Consider the following 15,651-nt stretch of genomic DNA (forward strand, 5'->3'; position numbering starts at 1 on the left):
GCCTGAATGTGGACTGAAAAGAGATGAATATTAAATCTAACAAGGGCACAGAATGCTCATTGGCCCTGCTGTCATTAAATATATGGTAAAAATGCAGTCTATCACAAGAAATTAAAAATATATTTTCAAATTAAACACTACTTGGTTTAAACATGAAAAATAGCCCAGACCCTAATATGTTAGCACTTAGATCAAAGAACAATTCATGTTTTAGCAGTATAAAATGGAAATATATGTATCTCTGGAGAATTAAGATGTTTCCTTTTACTTATTATGTAACAATGTCACATGTCAGAGGGAACTTTAATTAAATTTAACAGGTGATACAAACTAATTTTTGGTGATGTTACTTATATCTTTAGATTCCAGTGGAAGATGTTCTGACAAAGAAGGAACAAATTGCAGAAGCAATAAGAAGTACTCAGTTGATGCTAACAAAGCACAGTGACAAGTATGGGTTTTTTTGAGCAAAGAAACACTTTTTATATCATTTATTTTTTTCAGTAGCTGTAATTATAACTGCAATGTCCATGATATGGCTCTTGGTCTGTAAAATCCCAAATAAAGCAACTTTTTGTTCTTATCAGGATGACTGAAGAGGAAAAGCATGAAACAAAAGAACAGCTAAAATCTCTCCATCAGGCTTACAGTGAACTCTCTAAGCTGAGTGGCGATCAGATGACACCTGCTGAACAGGTGAGATGGCTTGACCTGTACAGTAAAAGCCATATATACAGTTTCTTGTATATGGCATCTCTCAGCCACTGTTCTTGTGTGACAGATGCATATATTCTCTTCTCAACTGCATGGCTAACCTATTTAATACTCAGCGTATCTGGCCTGGTGTTGTATGAAAGTTTCCAAAGTCGAATTAACCCTAACGTTTTAATCTCATCCCTATATGCACCCTGATAGTAAAAAAAAAAATGTTTAAGCAGCTTTAAGGTGGCTTCTCCACATGATCTGGAAAACTTGTACTGGAGATACATGGTAAACTAAGTATGCTGTAAACATTGCAGAGCATGAGTGTATAATGTCACACAGCCTTGTTCTGACTTCACAGCAAACCTTAGGAGCTCTGGTTCACTCTTCACACATTTTCACCATGTTACAGTAATGCTCAATGTGTTGTCTCTAACCAACTTTGCTGTTTTGCAAGATAGTGAGTTTTCTGCCCACAGATGCATGACAACTTTTATTTCCACTCTACTTGCTGTTCAAATTCTGACTTGCACTATTGCAAATGAACTATAACAGTACATAGACTTGTCTAATGGGTGAGTACATGTTTAATATCATGTGAAAAGGAACTGCACCTGTCAGATTAACAAATTCTAGTACTGACATTTTCAGTGTGCATTTTTATTAAGCACATTTAATTCAGATTTTTTTTTTTGCATTGCAGGAGTTCCAAGTCATTGAGGGGATTCTAGATGTGAGAAATGGAGCAGTCCTGTCTGTGTGTCGCTCAGTGCAGAATGGTCTCATTGACCAAAGCACGGGGCTCAGTCTCCTAGAGGCCCAGCTCATAACATCTGATCTCATCTTACCTGAACTTCGCATGTGTCTGGACCTGGATGATGCATTTAAGCACAACCTTGTGGAAGAACCCATGTATAAACAACTGCACAACTTGAATAAAGCCAACAAGCTCATTCAGGATCCACGTTACACATCTGAACCCTTACCAGTGGTAGCAGCACTGAAAGATGGGGTTATTTCTGAACATGTGGCCATAAAGGTTATTGAGATCCAGCTAGCAACTGGTGGTTTAAGACTCACGTACACTGGAGACAGCTTAAGCCTAGAAAAAGCCTTCCAATTTGGCCTGATCCCCCACTCTCTCTATATACAAGTACTGGAAAGGCAGAATACCTGGAAGGATTTGATTGACCCGAACACAGCTGAAAAGGTCTCTCTTATCCAGCTTGTGCAGAGAAGCATTGTACATGAAGAGACAGGGCTCTGCCTGTTAGCAGTGAAGTCTGGTAAAGATGGAACCATATCTTTAACATCTGGGAGAGATGTTAGTATCCTGAGGGCCATGCATGAAGGTCTAATTGATCGAGAAACTGCGCTTCGGCTGCTAAGCGCACAGCTGTTTGCAGGAGGCATAGCTGACCCTAAAACAAACCATAAACTCACAGTTGAAGAAGCACTATCTGAAGGCCTTATTGATCAGGACACAGCTATTGGAATTCTAAGCCACCAAGTCAAAAATGGAGGCATTGTAAACCCTCACAAAGGCGATAGGCTAACAGTTGATGAAGCTGTCCAGTGTAATTTGATGAGCTCCCAAAGTGCTCTGTTAGTTCTAGAGAGACAGAAGGTTTTTATGGGCCTCCTTTGGCCTCATTCAGGAGAAATCCTCACCATCTCAACATCTCTGCAGCATGAAATTATTACTGATAAAATAGCTTCTGAACTGCTATGCAACCGGCATAACATAGCAGGCTTTTACATACCAGAAAACTCAAAGGTAGTTGATATTGACTCTGCTGCACAAGATGGTTTGATAGATACTTGCACAAAGGAGTTGCTGAAAACGATAGAGATACCAGACATGTTCCCTGATGAAGTCAATGATAGATTTTCTAACTGGTTAGTTATATGTAAGCTTCAAACTGAAGGCTCTCATAGATTCAGTGAAAAAATGGAAGTTGATGAAAACAGCATAAATACCTTTGAAGCAAAGCAATTATTCATCTCCTATCTAATGAAGAATAGTTATATGGACCCAAAGTCAGGCCAGAGGCTTTTAATTTTTGACAGGAAATTAAATAAAATGGCTAAAGTTCTGCTGGAAATGCCAGGAGTACAAGATCTTAATGGCCCTTCAAATGTTAAAATTCATGATTATTTTCTGGACAAGAATATTCTTGAAGATGTACATGAGTGTCTTATTTCACACACTGGTGATATGGAAAAACAAGAAGAGAGTGATCCACAGGTCTCTACAGAGTGTGCTGATGTGCATAAACATTGTATAATATCTTCAACAACTGAATCTGGCAATGTTACCTCAAATGAAATAGAGTCAAGTGAAATATTTTACACTTCCATAGATGATAAGGCTTCAGTCATCGAGACTGGATCAAATAAAAATACTCTAGAGGAAAGTATGTTTAAATCCTCTAAGTACCACGCAAATTATGTTGTTAATGCACTGGCTCAGCCTTCTTTAGCAAAGCAGATTTTAGAACCATTTTGTTCTGAATCTGCTACTGAAACAAGCCTGCACCAGGATCATGTGGATCACACAGGGAAAGCAGACCAGACTGAAGACAAATACCACACCAACTGGTGTGTAATGTTCAGTGAAAAACCTGAAAGCATTGAGATGCCATCTGAATATCCACATTCTAAAGTTTTGTGGAAAAACCCCAAGGAAAGAACCGATACCATCCATCTTCTGAAAACCCAATTAGGAGAGGGAAGAATTTTAGATGTCACATCTGCAAAACGATATGATCTTAAAGATGATGTTAAAAAGGGCCTTATTGATGAAGAGATTGCATTAGACGTGCTCACACTTAAGCGTCAACAGCAAGGGGTAGAAGGAAACAAGTCAGTCAGTATGTCAGTACAAGCCATGTCGCAAAACTCCATATCATCTGAGGAAGCCTTACAGATAAGGGTGCAGCAGAACATGGTGGGTGATTTCTATGATTCAGAAAAAAATATCAGCATTAGTAAGGCTTGGGAGCTGGGTCTAATTACTGATGTCATTGGCTGCAGTGTCCTTGATTCTGAGCTAGTCCAGAAGGCAATCATTGATCCAGAAGGAAAGCATGTCTGCAGTGTCTCTGATACCCAGCTTTTGCACATGCTGAAAGATGAGAAAGAGATGGAAGTTGAGAATCTGTTACAAAAAGAGCATGATAAAGATATAGACATTCTCATGGTTGACATCGCTGATGAGAAGCTTGGGAAAAAATGGCAAAATACTGAAACTGCACTAAAAACAATAGCGGAAGCCACTTCTTTATCAGAAAACACAAAACAACCAGCCAGTAGTCTACACTCTTCATTCTCTTTAAAGACAGTTAGTGATATCCCTTCAAAGACAATCGCATCTATTAGTATTGACTCAGTGACAGAGAATAGCATTGACCAAATTGTCCATACTCATGGTTCACAGGATTTCCAGAATCTGGATCTTGAAAATTCTTTGGATACCAAATATGAAACACATAGAAATTCCACAACATTTGGGAAAGTGATGCATAAAGAAAATGAGAATAATGCATTTTCTTTGAATGTTGCCACAGGTGCATCATGTAGAGTTCCTTTAGTTAGTGTTAGAGATGTTGTATATGGTGGGGAGGCATCAAACAGGATGGAAACCCCTGTTCAGAGTGATTCTGGCATATCTTGTTCTTCACAAAGTGACATTTATTCTTATGAAAGGAAGTCAGAGATTTCAACAAACATGGGTCAGCAGCACTATGTATTGTATGAGTCACAGCAAACAAGAAGTACATCTGTAAAAGAAGGATGTTTTGATGGCTTAAATACATTAAATACAACAGGCCATGAAGATATCAAAACACTAATGGATCTTCAGCCATCATTATCTTCACGTGCTTTATTTTCTGAATCATCAGAGCAAAGAACTGAAGAGAAAATTATTCTGGGTGCTTTTTCAAGTGGAAATAAACATCAGGAAGTGAATGTATTGTCCCAGTCATCAAACCTTTTCAAGTATGGTCAAACAAATTCGAACAAAGAAGAATCTGATCAGTGTAAAGTTGAAGAAAGCAGTATGAATATAGAAGATCCTGCATATGACTGCAAGCTAGAAATAGTTGAGAACCCAGAAACCTCTAACGCAGAGTCCAAATCCTGTTACATTGGTGCAAGTGTTGACAGTAACACATGGCATGATTGTGGTATTGCTGCCGATGTCAATACCTCTGTATCTGTGGGTATGTCACAGACTTGCTCCCAAGATGCTACAAAAACAATATCATCTTTGAAGTTTCTGCCAGATGTGACACTTAGTGATTCTAAATTAAGTGGAGATTCCCATAATGGGAAGCAAGCTGGGTTACCTAACCACTTTGACACCCAAACCACAGAGATATCTGAGAGAGGTACTGACTCCAGAATTAAAAAATCTTATTCTTCCAATGGCAATAACATATATAATATGACAACCTCACAGAGACACTCAGATAAAATCATAGAAGCATCAATCATTACCCCTTTTTACCAAGTGGAAGAGCAAGCATCAAAATCTGCTAATTTACAGTCTGTGTTTCCAAATTCATCAGATAAAGCCCTCCTGGATTTTATTGTATCCCAAGACACAGAAAATGCTGAACACCCACACAGTGGAGATGATTTATGTATTATGCCTTCAAGAACACAAAAGGAAATAACATTTTCAGCCTTAAACAGTCATTTAAGGACTTCTTTAAATGAGCTGGTCAAGACTGAGACAGATGGGACTGATATCAGTGAGATTAGGAAAAAACAAAGTCCAACCATTGACAAAATTGCAAAGACCATGCAGCACATGTCACTATCTGTTGCCACTCAAGGTGCCTTAAATACCAGTAATGTACCACAAGATCTTGTAGAAAGCAGAGATCCAGATCTAAGCCAGGGAGGCAACACACCTGAGGAAATTAACCCAAGGGTGAGAGAGCTGAGTGAAAAACAAGAACAGTGCCTATTCAATGGAAGAGGCTATGGTCTTAAACCTCCAGCATTCATGCATTCACAGATTCTGGAGGTGATAAAGGGGAAATCTGTGGGTAAAGATCCAGAAATTCTAAAAGAAATGTGTGGGAGCATAAGTACGCTGGTGAAACGTACTGCTGAGGGAGATGAAGACCTACGTATGGAAATCATCGAAAATCAGGGACAAATTGTTGCTGGTAAAGAAGGTGAAGATGTCTTTCAAGTAGCTTTGTCTGATCAACAGCCACCTGAGACAAATGTCTTAATCACAGAGGATGTGAAGGAGATTGAAGTCAGACCTAAAGTGAGTCATATTTTTTACTTAAAGTAGATTTTGATGAATGACTAGAATAGAATAAAACAGAGTAGAATAGAATAGCTTTACTGTCCCTGCAAGAGAAATTAAATTTGACTGTAATAGTTGTAGTAATTGTACATTAATATATGTTTTGAGAAATTAAGATAGGATAAGCATGTTTCCTTATTAACATATGTTCTAGATATATTCCACCCAGCTTTACTTGGAATGTGTTGGCAAACTCCAGGACCATTATGATACTCTTGAGGATATCAGGAACACCCTGCTGACCCAACATACTTTGACTAATGGCACTGAGAGTTTACAATGTCAGCTAGAAGATTCTCAGGTTTGTACATCACTTCAACTTAGGATTTCTTATCATGTGTAGGATATTCTTATCAGTGTTTCTCTGTCTGCATTGGTTCTTATTTTTTTGTTTGTGTTAACTTATTATACACATTTTTTCTAGTTATTGGAGGCACAGCTTGCTGCTTTTCCTGGCAAGTTAGCCTCAGATATGGAGCTAGCTGAGCAGCTTCTCAAATCTGATAATGAACTAATCCCCATGCAAATCCAACAAGATTTGGATGCAGTCTTTGTAGATTTGCAAAACACTTTCGCAAATGTTTGCCAGTTATCATCTGAGAGAAGTAATGCAATTCTTCTGGCCATTGACACTGTAAAGGTTAGTGCCTTAGAAACTAGATTGTGTTACTTTTTAAATTTGGGATTAGAAGAAATTGTTAATATGACTGAGATTTTTATTGAGGTTATAATTTATGCATATTTACATGTGTTTCAGAGCAATTTGGAGTACACATATCAAGATTTCCTCAGCTCCCTTGATAAGATGTCATCTTACATTGAAGATAATTATGGGATGGTATGTAAACTTGACATCATGAACACTGATGACCTGGAGACAGTTAAATACAGGATTCAGCAAAATAAGGTACCACATTTAAACCATCAATTTAATTTTATCATAAACAAAGTGTGTAATTATTGTTTATTTTGGCAATATCAATATAACTAGCTATGAAATGACTTGAAAAATTGATTATATAATTGTGGTTTATTACACAATACAGTTTGATATCTAATCTTAAAATTCAATCCAAAGCATACTGAAATTTAACCCATAAAAATGTAGGTGTGACTGTTTCTTCAAATTTATCAGGACCTAGAGAAGAACTTATCTGGAACTAGACAGCATCTGGAGGGTATAGCTTTTGACATCCAGTACTTCATATCTGAGAACACACAGTTTCTGAGTCCAGCCCAGAACAGGCAACTACTGAAGTCTCTCAGTGCCACTCAGAGGAAGTTTAAGGAACTGATGGAGCGAGTGTTTACTCAGAGGCACATATTGGACCTCCACTTGGACATCCGTGAAGATGAGAGTCGGCAGCAGGTCTGGATGATGCATCTCAGTGAGATTGAATGAAAATACACTGTTATTTTGCAGGGTTGTGGACATGTATTGATTTCTGACCTGTTTTATAGGTGTATTTAACTTTTTATTTTCATTTTATTTGTTTGGTATTTAATAGAAAACATTTTGTAATATGTAATATTTTGTAATATATATCAACTGAAGTTTATAGAATCAGTTTTCCACGGTATATTGTTGGTTAGAAATGACCAGCTGTCACATTCCTGCATGTTTTCCTTAACACCACAAAAACCCGTTGCTTAATCACAGCCTAAAAACCTACTTTTTGATCATGTTCGCATTTTCCAGGCTCCAAGAAACCATTGAGCTCTTACTCCAGAAGACCAAACTTTGCACTGTGCATCTACTTTGGAATGCTTTCCAACAAGTCAGCACTAACACAGCCAAGAAAACCTTTTCTTTTGTCTGTCACTGAAAAACCCTCGTCCTCTGACTGGCTAGCATGTTTACAGCATACTCAGTTGTAATGTCCATGTGTGATCTGCAATGTTAAAGTATATTCAGAAAGTATTTTAAGTGGAAAGTATTTTCTTTTAAAATTGTGTCTCTTTTGTGCTAGTCGGCTATGGACAAGCAGAAGGAGTTTGTAGCCAAGCTGCAGGAGCTCTGTGATGACCTAACGCAGACTGAGAATCATCTCATTGGTCACCAGCAGCAAGCCAGCAGTGCGGGGAAGAGTCTAGGAGACCTCCAACAGTACCAACAAGAGCACCAGGTACATAGTTTTGGCCATCATTATTATGGTTTACTTAGAAGCACTTCTGTAAAGTAAAACATGATCTATCTCCACTAACCCACCAGGCTTTGCAGAAGGATATCCAGGCTAATGTAAGTGCCTTGAATGAAGTCATCAGTGGCACTAAGAAGTTCCTGGAGGAGAATCTGTGCAAACTTACACCAGAACAGATTGTTGCTATTGAGCTCAAGTTGGAAGAGGCTAAAAGCAAGGCTAATATGCTTAACGAGAGAGCTGAAGAAACAAGGAAGGATCTGGAAAAAGTTGTCACTACTGCTATCAGACAGGAGACTGAAAAGGTCTGAATGCTTTATTTTAAACATTTTCATTTTGCTAACCTTTCACATAGAGATACAAGTATAATAAGTAAATTGACAATCAAAAGAAATGTTTCTCATTCTCTGACAATATGTTTTTTGTATTATGAAAATGTTGGGTATGTCCTTGTTTGAGTGGAATTCCTCTTATTGTCATAGGTTGCAGCAGTGGAGCAGCTTGAAGAGAGCAAAAACAAGATTGAGGTTCTCTTAGACTGGATATCCAACATTGGGAAAGAGAGAGAGATGGGAGAAATGCAAAAGGACCAGTTGACCAAACAGAATAGAAACATACAAGCAGACACCCCAGAAAAAATAATAATTGGACAGGAAGAAGATCCTAATGGGAATGCAATGGACACCACAGACAATAGCCCAGAGTTTACTGGTGAAAGTAAAGACAGCAAAGGACTGGATCTTGACCAGCAGTATGACAGGGTTAAGGCAAGTAGATGATCTACAGTTCAACAGAAACATGGTTTACAGTATGGAAGAACTACATCAGAATGTAACTAGAAATGTTCCTTTTTACAAAAGTCTGTTAAATTAATTTTATCTTGAAGGCAACATTATTATGTTTCAGTAAGATTTGGTAATCTGGTAAACTTGGTAAAATATGTAAAACCTGATGAACTGTTTACTCTGCAGGCTCACCACCAGGAAATCCTTTCCCAGCAGCAGGACCTGATTATTGCCACCCAGTCAGCCCAAGCTCTTCTGGATAAGCAGGCAGAGGTACTATCTCCTTCAGAGAAAGAGAAGCTCCAGAGAGACATCCAGGAGCTGAGGGGGCGCTACGAGGCCTCACTTGCCCAGGCTGAGCAGCAGGTGAAGCAGGTTCAGAGCATACAGGAGGAGCTGCACAAATTCCAGGGTGACTACAATGAGTTCGATGTCTGGCTCCAGCAAGCTCTGGAGAAGTTGGAGGAGCTGGGTCTCCAGCAGGGCACTTGGATGTACTGCAAGATAAGCTCCAGAAACAGAAGAGCTTTTATGAGGATTGTGATCTCCCACAAGGGCGACTTGCGCTTCATTACCATCTCAGGCCAGAAGGTGTTGGATGTGGCTGAGGCCTGCAGCCCATAGGGAGGCTAGAGAGAAAGAGGCACTACCTGAGGTAGACACCTTGGAATGTGTGCTGCAGTGAAGGAGAAGTTGGACTCGACTGCTGCTCGTTACAAAGACCTGCACATGCAGGTAACTGCTGGCAAAAAGTACATGTGCAGTTCATGTTTAAATTATCTTTCTTTGGATCGGTTCAAACACATTTTCCTTTCTTTGAACTCCATCTCTTGATATGTGTGTTTTTGTCCTTACAGTAGTTCACAGTGTCACAGTTTAGCTTATTTCATCATATCGCTGACTTCAAACATAAAGAACATGATAATAGGATCAGGTGTGTTAGTCTAGTGCATTGAGGGTTCTGGGAAACACTGTCTTACATAAATGACCAGTACATTTTTGGCTGGTACATCACAGTTGTAACCAATAGATGGCGACATTTATGTTGAAATAAATGACGCATTACATATGACAGCATGACCAAACACTTAAGTCCCAGACTGAACTTTTGATGAACTTTTTAAATATCTTTTTTTCTCCTTTGTGTAATGTCAAATGTTGGTGATGATAACCACTTTATTACTTTTAAGTTAGTGCATTTATCTTAAATTATTTTACCTTTACTTTTAATATTTACTCACCCTTCTACATGGTGTTAAGGCATTTGATGTCTTTTGGGCAGGAGTAGGAATTGGTGAGGGTAGCACAGGGATCTGGAGTTCAGACCTCTGGTGATGTGCAAGGAGGGGGCTGGGTCTGAGAGATATAAATAGCACAGACGAATGTTACCATTTAACCTGTCCTCTGCTGCCCTAGAAGAGGTATAGAAGAGGTCATTTTAAAAACTGTCCTTATTATTTCTTTCAGTGCAACCTGCTTGGAAACAATCTCAAAACTGTAGTTGAGAAGTACAAGAAGTATGACGATACTACTCGGGGCCTCTTGACATGGCTCAATAATTCTGAAGAGGAAGCCATAAGACAACAATCTGAGCCTATCATGGCAGAACCCCAGACACTCCAGAGACAACTTGAAGAGACCAAGGCATGAGACAAACACACTTCCATCATCATTCACAGCTACATTATTACAGTCAAAACATTTTCATCTAACACAGGTGGCAGCGAGTGGAAAAGCTGTTCTCACACTCCCTCTCAGAATTTTTCATGTTGCTAAGTTCCAACAGCGCTGGGAAGTTATTATTTTGTCAACCAGGCCGCTCCATATACAGTGTTTCCACTCAGTTTAAAACAACAGAGCTTTTTATATGTCTCTTAGAATGCAGAGTGGTATGACAGATACAAATAGCTTAGCATAGTTTTGCCTGCATTTGGTCACTGGCGTTGGTTGCCAGTGTAGGTTAATGCTGAGTATCATTAAATAAATTACTTGCTCTCCTTCTTCATCTTGTTCACATACAAATGGCCAGCAGCCCAATCTGATACATAGATAAATTGCATTCATGCCCTGTTCTATTTGTGTGTACCTATAAATTGTGTGGACCTATAGTTTATGGATAGAATGATGTTGGGCAGTGCGTTCAGTATTCTATAGTTGTGTTTGTTTTTTTTCAGGCAATAAAGGAGTATTGTTTGAAATGTATCAAGTCACCAGTTTATACTATATGGTTGCCAGTTTATACTATATAATAGTAGTCAGGTTTATTAATTTAGTGACCCTATTACTCTACCCCCCCCCCCCCCCCCCAAAAAAAAAAATCTATCTAACAGAGAGTTGTCTGATGCAGGCTCTTCAAGGACAGACTGCTGGCCGGCAAGCTGCTGTGGAGACACTACGCAAAACCGCGGATGCTCTCATTGCCACAGAAGGAGACCTGCTGTCCAACAAGGATGACATTCAGGAAGCAGTGGGTGAGTCATATTCACCTTGAACTTTATCAAATCTAAATTTAAATGCAATTGCATTGAATGAAATTGTACTGGAGGTTTGTTAAAACTGAAATAAGGTTGAATAACCTTAGGGTTGTTTATGGTTATAATGTTTATAATATAATAGTCAGCCTGTGTGGTATTTCTCATAGTATATAATGATCTGTTTCCAGATGACATTGTGGAAAGGTATGATAACTTGTCCAAATCAGTGAGTGACCGTAATGAGAAGCTACAGGTGACACTGACACGCTCGCTGAGCGTGCAGGATGGTCTGGATGAGATGATGAACTGGATGGGGAAGGTGGAGGAAAGACTTGGAGAGGAAGCACAAGTGCCCCTAGACTCAGCCATGATCGCAGATGCACTCAGCAAAGTGACAGTATGTGACCTTTCACCACCAGGCTCTTCAACAAAAATGCTAAAGTGTCTAATGTGTTTATGAATTCTTATGATTTAACCAATGACCAATGATTTAAATTAAATTCATTGATGGTAGTTTTGAGGGACTGTTCTTGATTAGCCGGTACAGCATGACCAAAATGGCTAAGGTGGCTAAGAAAGACAGCTGGTAGCCATAGATTAACGTGAACCAGGAAGAATCCCTGTATTGTTTGTCCCCAGGCTCTGGAGCAGGACATGTGCAGCAGGCAGAGCAGCATACTGGCGATGAAGGCCAAGGTGGAGAAGTTTGTGGAGACAGCTGAGCCGGCTGCTGCTGCTCTGCTCCAGGCCAAGATGAAGGGTCTGTCCCAGCGATTTTCAGATGCCTATGAGAAGCATGGGCTGAAGATCTTGCAGATGGAGCAGCTGAAGGAGAAGGTGGAGCAGTTCGAGAAGACATCTGAGAAGGTGCAGCAGTTTGTGATGAAGCGCACTCAAGCCCTCTCTGAGACCAACGGACCTGGCAAAAATGTAAACGAGCTCTCCCAGCTTGTGCAGGTATTCTCCAAACCTATCCCTCAAGAAACATTTTTTTCTCCAATGTTCATGTAGCCACTATGTACATTAACATTCCAAATCTACATTTGTAGGACACAAATGCAGAGTTGGCTGAACATGCAAAAGACATGGAAACACTGCAGACACTGTCAGATGAGCTTTCTAGCTTAGGTCCAGAAGGAAACAAAACTGTGATTCAGGGCAAGATGGCCAACCTGTCTAACATGTTCAATGCTTTTAAAGACACAGTTCAAGAAAAGTAAGTGTTTTTCAACTTTAGACATTTCTATTGTAATCTTTACACATGATACCAACAGTATTATACAGCAGTCTACCAATATCATGTAATATCACAGCCTGTAATTTATGTAATATCATAAACAAATAACAGGATAAAGGCCACCTTCTCATTAGCTGTCATACTGCTGTGTCATGAGAATCTAACAATATGTGCATCTGAATCCTGCGTGATGCAGAGAGGAAGAGGTTTCCTCTTGCCAGGACCAGCTGGGCGAGTTCAAAGCAGCTGCAGGGGTGCTAATGAAATGGCTGGAGGAGACAAAAGAACAAGTGCCTGTGGTTCAGCCCAACTGCAGTGAACAGAGCCTGGGAAAGGACTTGCAGAAAGTCAATGTTAGTGAAAATATTTACCTTCTGCTTTGTTTTACACAGTCAACACAATTAGACAAATGCATAGGCCTAGTGTAAGAGGTAAAAAAAAACCCAGCAAGACTAGATCTCAATTACATATGGAAAAGATAATTTGTTTTTGACCAGTTCTCAAAAATTTCATTTGCCTCATAATCTCGTAATAGTTTTGGCAAAGAAATGGCAGCATATTTTGGATATTTGGTGAGTACCATGCTTTACAAACTGGAATTCTATCCCAACAGGGATTGCTGGAAGAATGGGCTGCTAAAGCTTCTGCTGTCCAAGACATAAATAGCAAAGGGTCTGCACTGTGTAGCCTAATCAGTGTTTTGACATCCCCAGGCAAAGCCAAAATGCATCACAAATCAGGTATTGCCAGGGAGTATTTTTAGGAGTTTACGAGCGCTCTTATTGCATGTCTTTGTCCAACCTGATCACATTAGGAAATTTAACCAACATGATCTCAAACAGATGGAATATAAGATGGTTTTTTTTTTTCAGGACTAGGATCAGTAGTCACTAATGGCTCAGGTCCAGGAGACCACGCCTATCTGATAAACAAAGGTAAAAGCTCACACGTTGTTGGACTTTATTGTATATCCTATGGCATCCCACCAGAGGTTCATAGATTCCATGCAATACAATTTATCCAGCAACTATAAGCTCAAAGATTAATACACTGTGGTGTTGTTCACTTGTAAAAATTGTTCATATTTCTTTCTTAAGGCACAAACATTAAATCACCTTATGGTTTGTGTGCCTTACTTGACCCAGCTGTTTACAATGTGCTATTGGTTGTTGAACTGAAGATGGTGATAGGATTCTGTCTGGTTCTTGGCTGCCTGCAGAGCTGATGCAGGTGCAGCAGAACATGTTATGTGTGGGCGAGAGCTACAGGAACCTGGGGGAACTGCTGAAGACCAGGTCCTCTGAGCTAAATGCCCAGCTGCTGAAGGTACAAGGGGCCCATGATGAAGCAGAGTCCATGCTGCAGTGGCTAGAGAACATGAAGAAGACGGCAACTTCCTGGAGCTCTGAGCCCATGGGAAAAGAATCAGTTAAAACACAAATGGAACAGCAGAAGGTAGACACACTGCCCTTCCATAGATAATGTATGTTTTCACTCCCCATAACTTACCCACACAGGCCTTCTACTGCATATATCCAACTTCGTGGTTTATTTAGAGAAGGAAATTACTAAGTTATCTCTTTCTGCACAGTCTTATGAAGAAAATATGAAACAAAAAGAGCAGCAACACCAGCAGCTGAGGGAGAAGTTACTCCACCTGATAGAGGAAAACCCAGATTCACCTGAGGCAGCTAAGTGGAAGCACATGCTGGATCAGATAGGTATATCATGTTCAAAACCATTCATCTAAAACCATGAATCTTTTTCTGCCCACTGGTGTTGGTGAGGTGAATGTCTCAGACTCCACATCTTCTGCATCAACCCCATGCTCAAGTGAAAGCATATGAGCACTCAGTACCATAGTTGGGGAATCTTGCCTCCTGCATGTACTCTGATGGTGCTCCCCCAGTATAAACCAGTGAGTGATGGTATGTGTGCTGTGCTTCATATACAGATGCGGGATGGAAGGAGGTCAGGGGATCTGTGGAGAACCGAAAGCAGCACCTGGAGGAGTCATCCCGCATGCTGGAGCTCTTCCAAACAACCCAGCTGCAGCTGTTCCAGTGGCTGCAAGAGAAAGAACTGATGATGAGTGTCCTGGGGCCCCTGTCTATGGAGCCCAACATGCTCAACACTCAGAAGCAGCAGGTTGAGGTACTGGGAGCCACTCAAAAATTCTGCCTAAATATCTCTTAATAAACTGTATATTTAGATGATACTTACATTAAACTGACAATGTTATGTCTTTGAAATTCCTTCATCCCACTAACAAAGACAAGATATTAAATAACATATAACTACTTAGGCATCTAAATGTAGTGCATCTCCCCAAAGTATCTAACTTTATCTCCTTTTTAGATTTTACTGAAAGAGTTTGAAAGCCGCAAACCTCAATATGAACAGCTGAATGAGGCAGCTCCGGCCATCACTAGTTCATCAGGACAGCAGGACCCTGCAGTAGAGGGGGTGAAAGACCAGCTGGCTGCTATCACCCAGAAGTGGCAGAGTCTGACAGCTCAGCTGTCTCAGCGCAGTGTCCTCATAGAGCAAGCTGTGGATAAGATCACACAGTTCTTAGAACTCCTCCACAGCCTGGGTGACAGTGTGGTAAACCTGGAATCTCAGCTCAATGGACAGCAAGCCTTGAGCACACATCCTGATGTAGTGAAGAAACAGCTGGAAGCAACTTATGCCATCGAGGCTCAGCTGTGTGAGGAGAAAAAGAGGCTGAAAGAGGCAGAAGGTCTCTGCTCTGAGCTTTCGGCACTGGTGACTGAAGAGTATCTCAGAGCCAACCTTAAAAAGCAGCTGGAAAATGTCTCCAAACCATTCAAACTGCTTGAAGACAAAGCAGGTTTGTTGGATAACATCAAGTACCCTTCCTAATCAGTTGTATTCTGAAAAATTTCTGAAAATGTGTAGTTGCTTAAATTTACAGTACTTGAGGCTTGCCAAAATAGCATTAATTCATCTACTCACT

The 15,651-nt window shown here is 40.1% G+C and overlaps 1 protein-coding gene across 1 annotated transcript in view; it reads left to right on the forward strand.

Moving 5' to 3' along the window:
- Nucleotides 1-15,651, forward strand: part of dst (dystonin) — a 104,710-nt gene that overhangs the window by 56,029 nt on the left and 33,030 nt on the right. The window contains exons 37-61 of the mRNA XM_035531626.1: nt 363-451; nt 588-696; nt 1,406-5,992; nt 6,189-6,335; nt 6,459-6,674; nt 6,792-6,941; nt 7,170-7,433; nt 7,666-7,812; nt 8,005-8,160; nt 8,247-8,480; nt 8,658-8,942; nt 9,147-9,576; nt 9,613-9,695; nt 10,428-10,604; nt 11,308-11,431; nt 11,623-11,831; nt 12,074-12,391; nt 12,484-12,650; nt 12,868-13,024; nt 13,285-13,411; nt 13,544-13,606; nt 13,891-14,126; nt 14,263-14,392; nt 14,626-14,825; nt 15,030-15,525. Coding sequence (XP_035387519.1) covers nt 363-451; nt 588-696; nt 1,406-5,992; nt 6,189-6,335; nt 6,459-6,674; nt 6,792-6,941; nt 7,170-7,433; nt 7,666-7,812; nt 8,005-8,160; nt 8,247-8,480; nt 8,658-8,942; nt 9,147-9,576; nt 9,613-9,695; nt 10,428-10,604; nt 11,308-11,431; nt 11,623-11,831; nt 12,074-12,391; nt 12,484-12,650; nt 12,868-13,024; nt 13,285-13,411; nt 13,544-13,606; nt 13,891-14,126; nt 14,263-14,392; nt 14,626-14,825; nt 15,030-15,525 — 9,301 coding nt within the window. The remainder of the gene's footprint in view (nt 1-362; nt 452-587; nt 697-1,405; nt 5,993-6,188; nt 6,336-6,458; nt 6,675-6,791; nt 6,942-7,169; nt 7,434-7,665; nt 7,813-8,004; nt 8,161-8,246; nt 8,481-8,657; nt 8,943-9,146; nt 9,577-9,612; nt 9,696-10,427; nt 10,605-11,307; nt 11,432-11,622; nt 11,832-12,073; nt 12,392-12,483; nt 12,651-12,867; nt 13,025-13,284; nt 13,412-13,543; nt 13,607-13,890; nt 14,127-14,262; nt 14,393-14,625; nt 14,826-15,029; nt 15,526-15,651) is intronic.

Source organism: Electrophorus electricus, chromosome 11 (genome assembly GCF_013358815.1).
Source record: "Electrophorus electricus isolate fEleEle1 chromosome 11, fEleEle1.pri, whole genome shotgun sequence".
In the NCBI taxonomy this organism is placed as follows: Eukaryota; Metazoa; Chordata; class Actinopteri; order Gymnotiformes; family Gymnotidae; genus Electrophorus; species Electrophorus electricus.